The sequence below is a fragment of the Lepisosteus platostomus genome, chromosome 7 (assembly GCF_059453375.1).
Source record: "Lepisosteus platostomus isolate fLepPlt1 chromosome 7, fLepPlt1.hap1, whole genome shotgun sequence".
Taxonomy (NCBI): domain Eukaryota; kingdom Metazoa; phylum Chordata; class Actinopteri; order Semionotiformes; family Lepisosteidae; genus Lepisosteus; species Lepisosteus platostomus.
In genome coordinates this window covers 42,208,998-42,228,485 of record NC_142617.1, presented here as the reverse complement: position 1 = coordinate 42,228,485, position 19,488 = coordinate 42,208,998, and the positions used below count along the sequence as shown (strand labels likewise).

The 19,488-nt window shown below is 39.9% G+C and overlaps 1 protein-coding gene across 11 annotated transcripts in view; it reads left to right on the top strand.

The window, feature by feature from the left end:
* foxp4 (forkhead box P4) overlaps nt 1-18,506 on the top strand; it is a 136,882-nt gene extending 118,376 nt beyond the window's left edge. For 10 of the 11 annotated variants that reach the window (XM_088640479.1, XM_088640481.1, XM_088640486.1 and 7 more), the window contains 5 exons: nt 446-547; nt 5,420-5,541; nt 6,152-6,218; nt 10,094-10,266; nt 10,635-18,506. In XM_088640479.1, the coding sequence (XP_088496605.1) occupies nt 446-547; nt 5,420-5,541; nt 6,152-6,218; nt 10,094-10,266; nt 10,635-10,782 (612 nt within the window). In that variant the 3' untranslated portion in view covers nt 10,783-18,506. The remainder of the gene's footprint in view (nt 1-445; nt 548-5,419; nt 5,542-6,151; nt 6,219-10,093; nt 10,267-10,634) is intronic. The other variant, XM_088640485.1, reaches the window with a different exon arrangement.
* The last annotated feature ends 982 nt before the right edge of the window (nt 18,507-19,488 follow it).

The window sequence follows — 19,488 nt, the reverse complement described above, 5'->3', positions numbered from 1 at the left end:
CCTACAGCTCCATATTCCTGAGTTTGATTCTGGCCTCAGATGTCTGTGTGGAGTATACATGCTCTGCCTACATTTGCATGGGTTTGTGCTGCTGGATCCCCCTGACCTCCAGAGGCGACCTGGCTAGGTGTGGCTAAGATAAATCCCCTGTTTCTGCATGGCCCTGCAACGGGCTGGCGTCCCATTTGGAGTGAGGAGAGCAGTCACTGGCTCTAAGTCCTGCTTTGCACCCTGTGTGTATGAGTTATGCTCCTGCTTTCTGGATTGATAAGAAGACTCCTTCATCAAAACTAAGTTCAATACATTTGTTCCTGAAAAAAAGCAAATTTGAATGATCTTGTATAGCTCCCTAATTAGAATATAATTTTTCTTCTTAGAATAATTTATATTTTTTTAGAAAAACTGAGGTGCCAGATTGTTCATTCCTGCTCTTGCTCTCTTTCAGGCTATATTGGAAGCCCCAGACAGGCAGTTAACCCTCAATGAAATTTACAACTGGTTTACACGAATGTTCGCCTACTTCAGGAGAAACACAGCTACATGGAAGGTAAGATAGGGCTGTAAGATGTTCACACTCTGGTCAAGAAATTCAAACAACGGCTGCTCTCCCTTTGACTCTGTCAGGAGGTTCGGGACTTTGATTGAACTGAGCCCCTGGCAGACATCCTCTGGTCTGAGCTGAGACTAAGGATTGACCAACAAAACTGTGAAAAAATCTTTTCTGACCTAAGTCTTGATTCTTTCATCAAAGTTTAAAAACTCATATTGTCCTACAATAGTAGTGCTATCACTGCTTCAGCCTAGCTTCCAAATCTCTGCTTTCATCTGTCATTATTTAAAGTCAATATATGCTTTGCTGAAAAAAAGATCATTAAAGCAGTATTCACTTGGACTACTTGCAAAAAAGATAAATCATCATGTTGTGGTCTGACAGTGCACAAGGCAATGTAGCATGCAAATGTGTATCCATTTCTAAATGCACATTGAGGTATATGATAATTAGAGTACGGATTAGTAAGGCACAAAGCACAGTCATAGTAAAAGCAGTATAAACCATACAGAGGTGGAACATGGCAAAGACATGAAAAACTGTTACAATGTGGTGCAAATTTACCATGGAAGGCTTTCAGCAGGATATTTCTACATAAAGTTAGGAAGGTGATTAATGGACGTGCTGGCTCCAGGTAAATTAAACAGGCTGCTCTCCAGTCGGCTCCCCTTTCTGGCCCGAAACGAGGCATGAGCGTGTTGAGACAGCCGCAAAGCTGCCCCTCCCTTTGGGCTCTGTTGTTTTGTTTGGTTGTAAAAACAGAACCCTGTGTCATCCGCTGCCAGCAGTCCCTCTTTGTCCCTCGTCGCGTTTGGCTCCGCCATGCTCGTTGTGTGGAAAAACACATTTTACAGTCGGATGCTGGGAGTTTGTTTTGGAGGCGTGCTCAACTTAACTGGCGCTGGCGAGCTTAAGGTTTTTTGGGAAAACCAGTTCGGTGGAAGAGAAAAACGCTAAATCCTTAAAAAAATATTGTGCACTGTAGCAGCAACATTGCCAAAAAATGCCAGTTAAGTTTGCATATAGGGGAAAAAAAGAAATTTGGATGGATGTCATTTTTATTGGCTGTAGCAGTGGAGGACTGCATTTGAATTTGGGACTTTGTGTCACACTTTTAGAGATCTCTCAGTCCCTTTCTCAGCTCTCGGGTGTAGCGCAGGGGGAAAGCTGGCACAGGGCATGCCCACACAGTGCTAAACTGCTGTCAGGTACCATTAGTCTGTCGCCTTTTCGATGTCTTGAATATGCACAAAAACACCAGCACTCAGCTGCTTTGCATTTCATTTTCTGCAGAAGTGAAGAGAATTCAATGTGCTTGTGCCCAGTGACAAGAGCTGAGCCCAGGCACTGCTAATACCTGTTTATTTTGTGCTCCCCCCCACCTCTTTTAATCTGACAGCAGGAGCATTACATAAGTTCACCATAAGAATAATAATAATTCCTTATCTCCCCGTTTAATTTGAAGACGTTGATTAATGTGCAGTTCTCGGGCTCGGGAGATCGCTCTATCTGCGCGTGCGATCGAGCCCGGGGGCTGCGGAGAGGTTTGTGTGCCCGAGAGCAGACCAAGGCCTGGGAGAACACTGAGCTCCTGAGCAACTGAGCAACATGGCAAAGTAGGCGGGCAGCCCTAGACACGCCTACCTTTTTGGCTGTTTTGATCTTGTCTCAGTTTGAGAATCACTTGGAGGCATATGCCATCAATCTCTGCAGGGTTCTTCATAATACCAGCAAATACTTCAAGGAAATTAGGCTGCAGGCTAACAAGAGTTTGAGTTACAACCCCAGACAGAAATTCCAAAAGGGTCGGGGGATTTTATACCCAGTACAGCGTTGCCTTTTCCTTTGCAAGGTCATGCCTGTTTAGAAGCTGGAAAGAAAAATCGTAACTTGTGTTGTTACTTTTGCATGTCTAAGACTACATGTCTTCACAGTACTACTCAAGGAATATACCATGCAGAGTAGTAGAGTTCAGTCATTCTCCATCCAGTCTGAATTCAGATTTTTTACATTTGTGCTCAAAGCCTGAAAAATTATATTGAATTATCCAGACCTCTCTCCTTAAGGCCCATAGATAAAGAGATTCAGACAAGCAACACGCTTATAGCCAGCATTAACATGAAACTAGATGTAATCTAACAAATCTATGTCCTGCAGATGATTTGTTTGTATCTGCAATAGATCGGACAACACACAATACAGAAATAATATTTTCCAAGATCATTGTAAAGCAGAAAGAATCTGAATTTGTCTTCCATACCAAATGTTATACTGGTATTTAGCTAGATCTGCTTTTCTCAGTGGCTCCTTTGTTTGACCTGAGTGCGCTCCTGGACTTGACATGTGGCAAAGGCCCTGCTTTGCTGTAGAAGGCTGCAGTTATTGGGTCTCATTAAAAATTCACACATTCCAGCCTGGACTTTGCAGGTGCTGACCCAGTTCTAGGGAAAATTCCCACTAATTTGTGTGACTTGTCCCTGGGAGAGGAAAGGGAATTAGGAAACGGAGAGATGGGAGGTGAGTCTGACACTATTGTGGCTTAATGGCCTCGAACCAGCAGGTGGATAGGCAGAGCCAGGCTGGGGGGTGAGGGGGGGCGAGCGGGATATCTTTAACAACTCATTTCACATTTATGAAACTTAACAATTAATGGAATCGCCATTTCGTTCCAGGAGGACAGAATCTTTTTTTCTCTTGCAGAGTCGTTTTCATCGCTCAGCCCTGTATTAAATATTAAAAAGATGTAACTGGCTTAACAGCATCTACATTTCTTACACCTCCTGTACCTCAGAGAGTAGACTGATTAAAGGGCTAGATTTAAAAATACATCATATATATACTTTTAATTCCCTGCTGTTTTCTAGTGCTACCTGCAGATGGAAATATGAATGTCCTTACTTCTTGTCTTGAAGTATGCTCACATACACTGGCACTAACATCAAGGACTCTCAACTGTTTAGACATACAATATTATATGTTATTGTGTTCGACTCTGGAGTACCTGTAAGATCAACCTCCGTTTCCCTTTCAAAGACTTTTTATCACAGTAGTCCGCCTATATCTTAATACTTGGTTGTTTGTTTGTGTCTAGTGAAAACCCGTTCTGAAGATGTAGTTAAGGTATTAAGTCACTGACAAATGAATTGTTCTCGAAGCTGCATGAATGATTGGTTTGTCCAACATAACTTAAGAGGAAGACTGTGAATCAATTGCTTGACAACATTTTTATAGATAGTACTGGCAATGATACACTGTATCATATGAGAACTAGACTTGCAATATAAAAACTATTTATAATCCAGTTTTATTGATGAGGGTGATGGAGAACATTTATTTAGGTGTTCAATAGATATAATGGGTTTGATTCTCAAGTAACAGAGAGATGTCAGCATTGTGCGCAGTGACTGTTTTTTTCATACCTCTTAAACGCGTTTTTTCCCCCTTCTATTCTTGGGCGGTTGAGGCATTTTGTTTATGTCTGCAGTGTCTGACCCCCTTTAAATTGCTGCTAATGTTTTAACTGGGAGAATTAGTCTTTCATCACGAATGGGAATGCAAATAAAACTCGCGAGGTGGCTGTCTGAAATTGGGGTCATACTAATTTGCAAAACTAAGCATCATCGCTTCTGCGTGAGGAAATTTATTCAAAGAAGGGAGGCCTAGTCTGATTATGGCACTTGTAATTATGGTTAGGAGTGATTCCAGCCTCAGCATTTCTCCCTTATGGATTAAAAAAGCGTGTCAGAAAAAATACACAGGATTTAATTATACACGAATTAAAATTGGTAATGAAATTGGGCATGAACAAACTACAAATAGCAGATGAAAAGGAATGTGCCTCCCTTGGGGGTGTTATTCTAGATAGTGGCTGATTAGTGAAATTTAAAGGGGGGGGTGGGAGTGTGTTCATGTGTGTGGGGGGGTAACATCTTTGTATTTTAGCATCAGAGATGGCACCTATTTTCTGTGTCCTAGTACCCACTGTCTCCCAGTGCCCTCCAGCTTCTCGCTGTTTGCATCGGTGTAGCATCAGCGCAGTGGGAAATACTGACAATAAAACACTGACATGCATCGAAAAGCTTTTATATGTATAAAGAATGTAAGGAAAGTGATGACTAACACCCGTCCAAGGTGTTTCCTGCTTTGCACCCATTGCTTGCTGAAATAGGGTCTGTCTCCCCCTGCATCCTGAATTGAAAGAAGCAGCTAGAAAATGGATGGATGGAGCCCTGTAGCCCTGTAGAACATATTTCAGAATAATTTCTTATTTATTTCCATCTGCTGGGAATTTCTGTTTGATCACTTTTGATAACTTCTGAATGTGGGCCTGCATGTCTGTAGGTCTTCACTTTGTCTCAGTTCTTGGCAAGATAAATCAGCTGGTTATTGACTTAATGAGGCTGATTTACCTAAAATCTCCCTGCTCTTCAGGTGCTGCTGCTCTAACTGTGGTTAGACAACTGGGGAGACAAGGGCCTGTAGACACTCTGGCCTTTCAAGAGTGGATTAGACCACCCTGATCTAGTATCTTTGTCCAAGGTGGAGTTTCTTTAACAGAGCTAATCTGGCAAATACAATGATCTTGTAAGATTGTTACCAAATGTTTTACCAATTACTACACTGGTAACTGGAAGAGAGAAGTATGACTATGACCTCTCATTAGCAGTGTATTTCACACTCTGAAGTCACCAAGAGCTGAGTTCAGAACAGTAGATTAAGCCCTTGGTCATTCCATTAGAACTGGAACCTCTAGATACACAAGGAGTTGTAGGAGTCTGAAAACAACTGTTTTTACATTTGTTCAGTGACCTCTTCTCTGTCTCTTCCTCTCTCTTTTCTCCCGCCCCTGACCTGTTTGGCATCCTGCAGAATGCTGTGCGCCATAACCTGAGTCTGCACAAGTGCTTTGTGAGAGTAGAGAACGTAAAGGGAGCCGTGTGGACAGTGGATGAAGTCGAATACCAAAAGAGGAGACCACCAAAGATGACCGGGTAGGCACTTCAACCGTCCACCTGAGGGGACTTAAGAGACAATCTGCCTTAGAGGACTTTTTATTTAAAAAAGCCTTGCATTAGAACGCTTGACTTTAAAGGAACATGGCCATCTTCAATGCAGTGCACATTTCCCCAGCCAGCAGAGACGCTTAGCAGCAGAAACAAACTCTGGCCAGAATCCCGCAGTCATAGCTGACGGTTATGAATATGGTGTGGAGCTGCGGAAAAGCACAGGAGCCCTCTTGGTCTGTCCAACTCAGAATGCTGTAATGATGGATGCAGTCATAGAGAAATGTACCGATATGTTTAATGATTGACCAGGCTTTCATCATTTAAAAAGGAATCTGAAAAGAACCATTTATAGTGGGATTTTAGAATTTATTCTGTGCCCAGTTTGGTTCCATTGCACACTCCAGATGTTATGTGGTTATCTTAGGGGTCTGATGAAAGAGATCAGGAATTGTTGCAGATGTGGCTTGATTTGATCAGAAGTAACTTATTGTTTAACTTAAATGCCATTGAAGCATTTTAAATTTGTTTTATTATTTTTTACTAATCAGAATTGAGTAACCAATCTCTGTATCTTGTGTTTTTGTGATTTTTTCAGAAGCCCAACATTAGTAAAGAATATGATTTCTGGCCTTGGTTATGGATCGCTGAATGCCAGTTACCAGGTGAGTGTGGTGGAGGAGTTGGTGTGATGTTTCAGTGGGCTGGGATCGGCAGTCCAAGGGCAACTAATATCAATTTCCTGTTGTAATTAGCACATTGCAGGACAATCCCCCCTCACCACCTATTCGAAAGCAGCTTGGGATGATTTATGGCGTCAAGTGTTTGTCAATTAAGGTCAGAGCATGAGATTAGTGTCTGTCCCGGAAAATCCATTTTACAGCGGCATTAGTTTTTGCTTTCAGATTTTAACTAATACCAATGGAAGATTTTTTTTTTAGGGCTGAATTTAATTTCATGCCTTTGAAGCCATGTTGCTATCAACCGTCTTTTACAGATCCATATAAAAGAAAAAAACTGTTTATTTTCAGCATTTGTCACCTAGCCTTCCTCGTTTTTAGAAAGTTGTTCCTGTTAGCTCCCTAAACCATCTTGTTAAGATACACTGCTGCAAAGTTGATTAAGGAAAGTTTGACCTGATATGACCACCCTTGTTGTCCACCAAGCCACTCACAGTCTACAGACACAGAAACACTTGTGTTGTGCTGCCAATACAGGTAATTATTTACTGGAACTCAATGACTTGAGCTCCAGTAGAGCTCAAGAGCATCAGGGAGTTCATCGTACGCAGTAGACTGTAAGGCATTGCTCTGTGACCTCTGCAACTGGCAGCATTTGCCATAGTTCAAAGGCGTCCTTCAGGAACACAAAAGACAACTTGTAGGAAAAAAGGAATAAAAATGACTTTGCATGTCAACAATGGTGCCCGAGCAGTTTTAGTGCTGCGATTGAACTTGGCCTCCTGTCTTGACTGCGGAGCATCTGCGCCGTGTGTACAAAAGGGTGGCTCCTTGCTTCTACAGCGCAGGGCTTTTCAACTTGGCCGTTGAAAGAGGTGGCGTTGGCGTTTATAAAACCGTATAAATAACCGCACTCGACAGCTACAAGAAGGGCGTTCTCTGTGAAGACGATGTGCCCTTTTATTTTCCTATAGCCTCTTTAAAATGCCATCATGAATAAAAAATACAGGCCTTAAGCTACCTATTAATAAGGCATTATTCCTGCTCATACTTCACCCTCGCTGTCTGTAGAGCTTAACATGCGGGAATCACAGGCTCTGTTACAGAGTCACACAGTCAAAAGAAAGGAACTCTAATACCATCACCACTATCAATAGCAACAATAGCTGCACTTATAGCACTGTGAATATTTATTGTGTGGATTTTTGTGATCCATTAGTGAATAATTTGAAATTGAAGTATGAAATTGTGGGAAGTTTACTAAGAGATACGTAAAGCATATCAACATTTTATTGGTGTGTAGCACATGACGTGTTGGCGGTGTCTGCTTGGCTGAGCTTCAGGTTAACTGGGGAATTAATTAACCAAGAATGAAGAAGTTGCAGGGAAAAGAAATTAGATTCCATAGTTTTAATTCATGTGTTAAGGTTTTCTGTAGGCACAAAGTGTTTTTTTATCTAACGATAATGGGGAAACTGGAAAAGCTGAGGAATGCGTAGACAGTAAAGAATAGTTATGATAATTCCTCACTGAGTAATTAAGATAATAGCATAGCCCAGAAAGCCTTGGAAATGTAACCAATACATTCTTTACTAAATTCCACGTTCCTTTTTTATTTTTTTGTAAATCCAACAATCTTTAAATTTTTAGTACCACACTGCATGTACTTTATTATTTTTAAGATTTTCACACAGCTGCTGCAATTAGGTACTAATGTTTGTGAAGTATTTTACTGATTCAGCTCCACCCCAGCTTCCAGAAACATGTGAAATAACACATCGGTCTTTTGAAGCAGGATTTTCAGTTAACAGACTTTTAACTTTTGGGCTGGATAGGTTGAGGGTTACTCCTGACATTTTTGTGTGTATTACGGTTTGAGTTGGCATGAATTGCACATAAAAATGCTCTAGTCTGCTTTTATTTAAAGAAGTGAGAACAGTCCGGCCCCGTTTCCTTTCATTTTCTGTCTTGTCTGAATTTTTCCTCTTAATTCCTCAAAATAAACTTTATCAAGAAAATATAGAGCAATTTTCTATTGCACAATCTGTTTTCAGACTCATGTAAGATATATTCTGTGCATTTTGTGTGGTATTATAGTACCGTAGATTAATGTTTGGAAAATTTTCTCGGGTTTCTAAACCTTACGAGAACAAGACCAAACTTTTTTACAGTTGGAACTTATTTTGCATAATTTGCATAAGGAGAAACAAATAACTTCAAGCATAATTGTTCCTGATTCTGTCGAGATACGTAATCCCAAAAAGAAGCTTTAAAAAAAAAACCATGAAAAACAGGATTTCTTTGATTCTGAGCTTCCTCACATGTCTCAGAGTGCACTGGCTATTCCAACAGCTTTATTGCTGTGAAGAGGGGACACCTAGTGGAGAGAAGGCTTCAGCAGCAACACACACACGTTCTCTCCTCTCAGAACACACTGCTAGCACAATGGCTGCTGGAACTAAAGTTAGTGGTTGTATGTAAATGTGCTGAAAACCAGATTAACCATTGTTGACTTCAAATGTTTCAACTAATAGTGCTGCTGATATAATTTACAAGCTAGCTGTTAAATGCTGTTATCCTCTGGATCATGGAACCAAACTCAAAAGTCCAGAGCTTATAGATCCAGTCCATGACCCTTAGAATTCATTCCAAGAGCGAATGTACCTAAATTGGCACTGTAGTTACTTTACATACTTGACCTATAGCCAGGCTCAATTAAACTTTCAAGCACTTAGTGTATCAGTGATGGGTGTGAGCAAACTATCTGTCCAGATGTTCTTCTAAACATTGTACTTTAATCTTGGGGTGGCTGATCTCCAAATTTTCCTCTGCTTCTCCCCTTTGTTTTATGAGTTACACATAGGACATGGCAAGGGGTAATGCTCTCTGAATTAATATGTTGTTAAATTCTTAAAATGCAAAATCGGGAGAACCTGCTGTGATTCAGGCCTGCTATGATCTGACAAAATGTTCTGGGGTTAGAATGTGTTCAGCCAGATGTGTTTAGACATTTTGGCGTTCAAGTTGCAATTGCTGAGCAGCCCAGCACTCACGCTGGGAGACAGCTCTCATGCATGTCAGCCAGCTCCATATGACGGTAAAGACGCTGGTCTTTAGGTTTCTCTTTATTGCAGTGTTAGTTCCACATTGTAAAGTTTGCTCCTTTGAGTGTGGTGTGCAATTCTCTGCTGTAGTGTCTTTTTGGATTAAAATATTCCTGTAAAGATTGCTTCTGCTAGGACTGACCTTTCACCTTAGTAAATCCCTGCACTTCATTTGCAGAGAGAGAATTGCCATGAGCCTTTCAGCTGCTGTGCTGTTGAGTTTTCCTGACTTATAGGACTTCAAAGGAGAAGCTGTAATGATTGAAAATTACACAGAAAGCACACACCTTCTACATTTTAAGGCATGGCCCACCGTTAACAGATCTGACAACGCCTTTAAAGGTAGCTGTTGCAGCAATAGCTGGGTCTCCTAGAAACCCTTTGATTACAAGCAGAAGGAGGAGCAAAATCATGTAGAAAGTGGGAAATAAGGAACACCCAGGATTTCTCCAAACACTACCACACCACCGCTCGGCCAGGGTATCCTGGTTTGCTGTGCAACAGTGCCCCCTGTTGACTTATCAGGCAACTGTGTGCTTTGCGGTGTTGTGAGTGAGAGCTGCATCATTCCTCTATGGGCATTTAAGCACTAGTGGATTCTTCACCCTCTGTTTGGAGGTGATCAACAATGACCAGTTCCAAAGCTTAAAGGTGTATAAAAAGAAAACAAATTTGTCATGATAATTTTTTTAAAAGGGGGAGAGGGAATGATATTTAACTCATTCTTTGATGTATATGAATATTTCCTACCTCTAGGCGGCCCTGGCAGAGAGCAGTCTGCCTCTTCTGAACAGCCCAACCCTGGTGAACACCTCCACTGGCGCCAGTATGAACATGATGCACGTGGGCCATGATGACGTCAGCAGCACGGTGGAGCAGGTCAACAGCAATGGCAGCTGCAGCCCTGGCCTCTCCCCTCAGCAGTACGGGTAAGAACCCCTCTCCCTCAGCAGGATGGGTAAGAGCCCAAACCCCTCTCCCCTCAGCAGTGTGGGTAAGAGCCCAAACCCCTCTCCCCTCAGCAGTGTGGGTAAGAGCCCAAACCCCTCTCCCCTCAGCAGTGTGGGTAAGAGCCCAAACCCCTCTCCCATCAGCAGTGTGGGTAAGAGCCCAAACCCCTCTCCCTCAGCAGGATGGGTAAGAGCCCAAACCCTTCTCCCCTCAGCAGGACGGTAACAGTGGTGTTATGTTTGTGGGAAACCATTTATTGCAAAGTGTTGTGCAGACAGGTTAGATTACCCTGCAGTGGTTTCTTCTGTTCAGCCCAGATTCTCAGTTTTATCTCAATTCCCTCCAGGCACCAGGTCCATGTCAAGGAGGAGCCAGCAGAGCTGGAGGAGGACAACAGGCCCGTATCGCTCATGGCAACAGTTTCCCAGAACCTGGCGTTGCCAGGCGACGAGCGGGAACTGGAGGAGGAGATTCCTGCCGAAGAGTTGGAGTAGAGGGCTGAGAGAAGAGGGTCAGTGGAGCAGCTCTTCCTCACATTGTAAAGTAGAAGAAAAAAAAAACAGAAAATTACAAACAGGGTCGGGGCTCACTTTTGCTCACAAACTTCAGCCACCGTACTGGGGCATTTCAGATCACCATGCAAGGCTCATAGACTTTACAAAACATCATTGTTTTATTGTTTTTGTTTTTATATTTTTTCAGCTTTATCTTTTTTTCTCGTCAACGCTAAATATTGGTTCTTATCCAGTGACCTTTATTCGACACAGGATATATGCTCCCTATCATCGGCAGCACCGGCTTTGTGCCTGGGATCAGTTGTCACGTTTCAGTCTTAGTGTTTATTGGTCTTAGGTTTTTCCCGCCCCACGAGCAGTATGAGTATATGTGTGGGCATATACACAAATACAAACATACACACGCATACTTTTTACAAGTTTTGGAGGTACCTTTCTTGTTATTTTTTGTGGCTGAAATATAGCTTTGTTTTGTGGGGAGATGGGTGGAGGTGGCACGATTTTTAAAACATTACCTCAGACATCTGTTCCAAACAAAATAACTTGTCAGTTTCCAGACACCAGTTTACCCAGTGAAGTGTTAATTCAAGTTTTTTTTGAGAGACGCAGAGACAGGTGGCATTTGTGTGGAGATACAACCTTGTTCACTGACAATTTTTTCATGAAAAGGAGAGCTCCAGACAGCCAGTGGGAGAAAAACTCTTTAAGAAGTCTGTGCTAACTTCCATAACGGCTGGTGTTGGTGCTATTTGTTGTCGGACTGGACTGGTGGAGGGTAACCCTAATTTTTTATTCTGTTTTTTGGGGGGAGCAGCATTAAACCCATATTTAGAAACGATCTGCTCACTTCTGCAAAGGCCCCCACTTTCCGGTTGGTCTCTGCCTGGATTTCTGATCTGGATGGGAAAAGTCGCAGTGCTGTGTTGTGAGGAGATTTGACTAAAGACAAGGAAGACGTCTAGGTAAAGGACCGTCGCCACTGTCCTCCTTCATCCTGCCTGTCGCATGAACTGTCCTGTCCAACCGGGGGATTGGAATGCTGGATTGCTGTCCGCAGGATGCAGAGGAACTGTCACTTTTGACAAAATTAAAAGACTGTACTATGGGTGTTTCCTAACAAATGTACGTGGTAGGGATTTTTCCTCACTTTTTTTAAGGAATCAGTTTTACAGTTGCTACACTAGGTGTCTCCAGTAAACAATTATTGTTTTTTGAAAACTTCTCCCAAAGCCTACCCCCACCCCACCTAATAACATCCCCTGAGTTTGAGGAAACAAAAAAAATCAGTTGGTCTCTTTTTTTATTTTCCGTCTTCTGGGTTTTTTTCCCTGGGGTTGTTCATTATATGGTTATGATATTTTAAGTACTTTGTTCCAAAGAGCACTTAATGTCGAGGGACTGGGAATCTGATGCCCAAATATAAAAGTTTGTATGTTGAGGTTGCACCCCTAACGTTTGCAGTCAGAACTTAAGTACTGTTGTACTGTTGCAGTTTGGAGATTTTAACTACAAATTGTTGCATTCTGGATCCGAAGCCTCAGCAGTGGTGTACAGTTTAGCCCAAGTTTGGAAAGATATTCTGTACAGACATGAAGGTCTGCATCCCTAATTTGGACAGTACTAGTTTTTATTTCTTTAAAATGTCAGCTACAATACAGTGTTGCTTTTATACATTTCTTCAGTCACACAATACCTCATTCCTAGAAGATTTCACCTTAAACAGCGTCAAGTGTAGTATATAGGGAGTTTTAAAGTGGGCAGCCAACATAGTGAATATGCTCAGTAGCAGTTTAAGGTTCTATACATATATTAGAAAGCTATCTGCAATTCATGATGTGAATTGACCATTATATCTGGGAGGGGGACGCAACATCCGTGAGCATAAAACATACCTTTCCTGCAGTGCCAGACCAAATTTTCTTTTGTTGTGTTTTCCTGTTTTTCTTTTTGTTTCCCATTTTATTTGTGTTACAGGTTACCAAAGAAACATGTAGAAAACCAAAAACACTTTTTTTTTGTTTTTGATAATTCTTTTAAATACCTTTTTGTCTCTCTAAACGTACTGGCCAAAAGAATACAATTGTTTTTTTTTATTATTATTTCAATGCATACAGTACAGAGCATTCCAAACCAAAGTTTAAAAGTAAAGGAAGAAAAAGATAAAGAATTTGGTTTCTTTAAAGCTTGAAATTATTAGTTGTCTAGAAGGAAGAATACCCTGTAGATAAGGTCTAAGGCCAAAAACTTTAAACAGTATTAACAAACCTCTTGCAGTTCCTCAAGGGAAATCAAAAGCACTTAATTAAGAGCTGTACCCTTTTCCTTCTCAGGCTACAGTGTTTTAAACACAAGCTTTATAAGCCTCATGAGAAAGTATTCCACCGTCTTATGTAACCCTTTTAAAGGCACTTGAAGATGATGGGACAGTAGCGACTAGGGGGACAGTCTGTTGTTGTGGACGGTGATGTTTCAGTTTCTCCCTGCACGGCACACTGAACATGCAAATACCAAATGAGAAAAATCCACATTCACTGAATCAGAGAGGGAGAACTTGTCCTGAAATACAGCACACGTGCTCGTACATTCTGTTAGCCTAAGTCTTGTATCATGATTCCCTTTGATTGGATTCATTGTACTTATCATACCCTGTGGAAACTGTTTTTTTTTTTTAATTTCTTGTAAACACTAAAATAATACATTTTTCTCAAAAAAGGAATACAAGATATTACTTGTTTCCTTCATGCTGACTTGTATGTTTTGTCATTGTTGTTTTTTTTATGTCTAAAGTGGTTCAATTAAAAGACAGAGGGACATTTGTACTGTAAAATAAAATGTTTTCCTTAAGTCTTGGTTGACAAGTTTTGGTTCAAAAGCTTATTAGATAAATGAATTTGTTTTCTTCTAACTGTACAATTTTGGAATTATACAACCACTGTCAATAAGAGGGGTTTCCAAAATGAAAATTAAACTCGTAAAAAGAAATCCTGTGATGTTTCAAGTGTTCCGCAAGACACATATCAAGCAAAAAATATGGTCCCCACCCTCTGACTGACCCAAACTAGGTTAAGTATTTAGATTCAGGATGACTAAGAAACAATTATCTGTTTTATTTTGGTAGTGAAAAATACCTCGTTTACCATAGCATGCAATCCAAAAACAAATTGATAATACCTTGTTGCATATTTCACAGATAAGCAATAGAAAAGAAAGTAGCTGTATGTTTTCGCTTTAAGATCTGGTTCATATCAAAACATTCTTAGCTTTGCAAATTCATATTTCAATTGGCTTTTCATTCCCTGGAAGTGTGGTTACAGTTGTTCCTTTTCATTTTCAAGGAGAAAGTCCTTGTTTTCCTGTGAGCAAGTCAAATGATGCCTATAATCAGTCCTAGAGAAAATAAATCTGTGGAATTATTACACAGGGATATGTGTTCTGTCACCTGAAAAGCCCATCATTCTTTCGAAATGAGCAAGCAAGCAGTTCACCCATATAATCCACCAAAAAAGTGGATTAAAAATTATTTTGTGGAAATTGTTACTCAATTGTTTTTTTTAATTGTATTGCTTAAATTTTATGATTTCTAAAATTGCATTAGAATCCTAACAATTCTTTTTTTATTCAAAAATATTTAGATGGAAAGTACACTGGCATTTTACACATATATCAAATGTGTGTGTTTATACAGTATAAATACAGAGAGGCTGGTATACAAATCTGCTCAGAGAACCCCAAAGCAAATTCAGTGTTTGTGTATTACACAGAGGATGAGACAGTTTCTGATTGCTGTAGAGTTCAGAAAAATAATTGTAGTTTTATTGATTTCAGTAGGTTGTTTTAAAGCAATAGTTTGCCTTGTGCTTTTTCAGACGATAAAGTAATCTTTAAAAAAATGAATTTACTTTTAGAAAGTTCACCTCTGACCATGTATTCAGTTAAAGACATAATCCAAAAATAACAAAAGATACAAAAGCACTACCTCTTTTGAAACATTTTCTCAGAGCAAAATGCAAAATATTTGAGCCTGACTGTCCACATCTACACTATTATTTCTTTAACTTTTATTACTCCTATTTTTTCCAAAAAAAACCAAAACACAGTTTACAGTTGCAATGCAGCAAGCATAGGGATTTGTATTTTGCAAAAATGCACACTTGCAATGAATCCATACTGAAAGTTCACTGGCACGAACAATAAAACCATATTGTATCTCATTGTGAAAAATGACTACCTCTCCAAAACAAGAGCAGAAAAAAATGGAGTTCTACAAAGAGCAAAATGTAAGAGGTCAACATATTTAAAAGGTCTTCTCAGAATACATATTCACCATCTTTAAGTGATCTATTAGCATATCCTCTATAAACGGATCCTTTATGTTGAAGCTTAATTGCGTTCTCTAATTAGAGTGCCACAGTGAAGACAGGTTCGCTTTAAGCCAATAAGAGCAATTCAAATGAGCCAATTACTGAGCAGGCTCAACAGAGCCATCAACCCCATTGTTTAACAAGTATGTGGACAGTCTCAGCTCCTTGTTACAGGAGTTTGACTCGCCGGCTATTTTAGATGAATATTTTATGATTGAGGTCTTTGATTTAAACTGTAAATGCATATATATAAATTAATTTAACCTCCATACACACAGTCATATATGCATATTAATGCATGTACAGTTTAAAAGACAATATCATAATTCCTCCCTGTTCCTTTTTTCTCTAATGTTGTATTTTTTCATGCCTAAGAATAATGTCAGATTATTAAGTTGAGATGAGAAAAGTGTTTTAATGTTTTTGAAGCTGGAGAGTCAACCCCTTGAATCTCTTGTGGCTCTTTTCCACATGCAAAGCTACATCTTATTGTAAGCAGTGCTTGTAGTGAATGGCGAGTATTACGATTGCCATTGCTAACAAAGCTGTCTGGCATTGAGGGGTCGCAGCATAGCTTTAAATTTCCTTCCCAAGCTGATCTATTAACCATGATTGCACCAGTGTAAACTCCCAGAGCCTGAGACTCAAGAGGTGTTTCTGCATATTGGATCATGTTGTGGGGAATTTTTCAGAGATCACTGAAAGATTGCTTTTTTTGCTTGCCAGCACAGATAATGTGAGTGGACTTTATAGACTTATACACTGAGTGGGACGTGAGTGGCGACTTGTCTGCTCAGTTGTGCCCAACCTTTTCTCCAGTGCAGCAGTGGAGAGGGACATTGTCTTTACAGAACGAAATAAGATATCCAAAGAGTAAAGCAGAGCTCACAGCCCACCGTGCTCGTGTTGGGTGGGAGGGGGACAAATCTACATCTTAAAAGAGTTTTAAGTTTTAATGGACGTGACTCAAACCTGCACACACTACTCGAAAGGAAACTGCTGCATTTGCAAAAATGAACTTCAATTTGTGCTTTAAGGTACACCTGTATGTTTTCTAAGATGTAGAATTAACTGACATCCTTTGATGGAGTTAGCAAACACTCATTACACTTAAGTTACTTTACAAAATTCTTGGTGTTTTATTGTATATTATGGCTTGGCTTAGCTCTCAAGAGCTTCTTCTACATAATTTTTTTGTTTTACTGTTTTAATTTTCTGCACCTGTTTAGATATTGTAAAGCTTTGAGCTCAGTTTTTCCTATACTGTATTGCTTATGCTAAAGTGTATGTATTTATCATATTAAGTGCAGCAGGTATAATGGATAAATAGTTTTTTTTTGGTTTTGTTTTTCATAAAACGTCTGGGACGATGATTTTTTTTTTAAGTGTATTATCTTTAAAAAATAAAAGTTAGATAAGTGGTTTAGGTAACACCTGTTTGTATATTTATCTTAGCTAGGGTCTATTTTGATACTTTTTGTCTCTGTACTGCATTTATGCATTTTTAAGGAAAGAAAAAAGTAAACAAAAAAGTTGAATTAATTGTGTATTGATACCTCAGAAGGACTTTTCTCAAAGACAGGACCAAAACCTCAAAAAAAAAGAAAAAATTGAAGAAAATATGTAGCCCTCTCTTGATGTTAAGAAAGAGCAGCTGTAAGGTATTTTAATTGGTCCTTTTAGGTGCCAATATGTAAAAAACCTCCCTTTAAACCAAGTCATTCCTGTATCTAGCCATTACCTGCAAGACTGTGTTTCAGTATCCAGTGGTAGTTTCGGAGTGTTGTGGGGTCTCTGAGCTGCAGAGCCACTGTATCTGACAATATATAAAACCACAATTTTGTCCTCAACAAGCTTTTTCAGCCTTGTACTGAATTGTGACTGAAGATAGAATTCCAATTCTCCTTTCAGGCATGCCTTCCTTCCTTCTAACTCCTATAAGGTATGGAGATCTTTCAAAATTCACTCATGAGCTTGGGAGCAACCATGAACCGGTTGATTGAGGAGGGCAGGGCGGGAGTCGACATTTCTCTTTTGAAAAGACAAAATTGCACGACCCTTTTTTTTCCCCGTGAACTTATAAATGTTGCCTAGTCAATTTCTGACAAAAGTGTATTTTGTGTGGCAGTCTTGACGTCACAAAACACTTTTGCACTCCTGCCGTTTCGTTCACATGTGGTAGCCAAATGGACTTCTGCTCCACTGGCAGAGACGGGAGAGGTGGATGGGAAGACATCCAGCTTCAGCTTCAGAAGTCAAACAGTTGATCTCCATCACAGAAGGAAATGAGGGGGGAGGCCTTAGCCTGATGTTACTAGGAACTTGACTTTCTCTGTTACAGTTTTCCGGGTATGCGCTTTTCACAGTGGCACACTGAAGCAGGAATCCAGGCTTTTGGTAATCAGATACTGTACGTTGGAACTCTTCTTCAGCTGCCAAAGAGGTTGTTGTAGATCAATTTTGTAGCCCTCCAGTTTGTAAAGAACAGGATGTTTTACTCAAACTCCACAATACGATATGTGGTTCTACGTGGTACTGTGCGGCACCCAAGACAGAAGAGCGCTTTTTAATCTAGGTGATTTAGTAGGTAAGGTGCTATAAAACTGTAGTATTTTCCTGATATGTTCATTATTTTTCAATGGGTTTCATGATGTCAGGAGTCAGTTAGAGGACAGGTTTTGTAAATCCATTAAACAGTATAAATCTAGTACTGACGTACATGTTACTCATTATAAAGTGTTGCTAAATCTTGAGATTGTTTTATTTTAGCGTTCTTCACTGCATCTGTGCATTCCATTAAACACACTATTAAACTTGCTGGTGAGGCCCTGTGACATATTGGGGAAGCCATCTTGCCTTGTACAATGACTTCCCTTGTGACTTTGCTTGGGAGGCAGCTCTCGTATTGCCAGTGTGAAACTTTAGGCCAACAAAACGAAACTACCACTTCCAGAATTTTGTTCATTGTATTTTAAGAGATGTGTGATCATTTTCTGCAGTGACTTCCTGTAACAGTTTAGTTTTTCTTTTTCTTTAATATATTTTTATGTGAGACCCAGGTGAGAAAAAGTGGGCATTTTAAGGTGATATGGAAAAAACAATGTATGCACCCTCCACATTCTTGTCACCCGGGTACCCTGTTTTTCTGCAAGTCACTGCCATTTTTCTTCATGGTGTATAAAAAAACACATATATCTGTGTATTTGTAACCTGAATCTCCTTGTGTCTGTTCATGCAGACAATAAAAAATAAAAATCTGTACAGTAGTTCTAGTTGCATGTAATCTGTACTAATTATTGACAATGGCATTATAAAATGCAATAAAATACTTATTACACTGTCTGACAGTGTTTAGTACATTTCTTTCTGGGGGATGGAGGAGTTTTCATAGCATTTAAATAAACCAATTTTGAAGAGATATTTCAAAAAGTCTAGAACAAATGTTTGCTTTTTTGCAGTTCTGTGGATTCTAACAAAATGAAACAGAAAAGATGTGTTTGAAATGACAGTCTTCTAAATGCATAAGCCTTAGAGAAAGACTGCAGTAATGTCTGTATTACTTTTGCAATGAAGCAAGCATAACAATTGGTTTTATTTTGAAATAATTTCATTGCTTAGAAAAAATGGCATGTCACCAAAAATCTATAAGGGCTTGATATCAGTGTATTATCAGCCTGAAACACTTTGGACAACAGTTCCTCTTAACTCTTTTTTAAAGTACACACTCATGAGGAATTAATTGTGCGAGGTTAACTACACAGAAGTTATGGGTCTTGGGCCCCTCCTAAAAAGTAAAATAGATGTGTTATAGTCATGGGAGGAGGTATCGAGTCGTGGTCCATGGTCCCTTAAAGGATTTAATTCATTCTTTACATTTACATAGCATCTTTCATCCTGAAGGATCTCAAAGTTCTTTACATATAGCAGGGGACCCACTGCATCCACCGGTGAGGTGCAGCCCCCACCTGGGTGAGACACAGCAGCTGTTGTGCACCAGCAACCCCACTACACAGCAGATCAGCTGCAAAAGAATCTCATAGTGGAATTAAGACCTCTACTCTTTGAAGAAGTGCCACGGGATCTCTTACTATTCAAGATCTCAGTTTACAATAAATACTTTGACAAACTGGATACTTTCCCTGTTAACTAGTCTGTTGACTTCAATACATTTGGCTTTGCTTTGTGCAACTCTCTCAAAGTCAAGAAACACTGAAGTGTAAAATGAACAAGAAATTTCCCTTAAGGAGATTACAGCACTGGTTTTTGGAAGAAGCTCTTTGTTGCCAGAGGGCTGTGGACTCCAGAGTGGATGTCACTGTTGTAA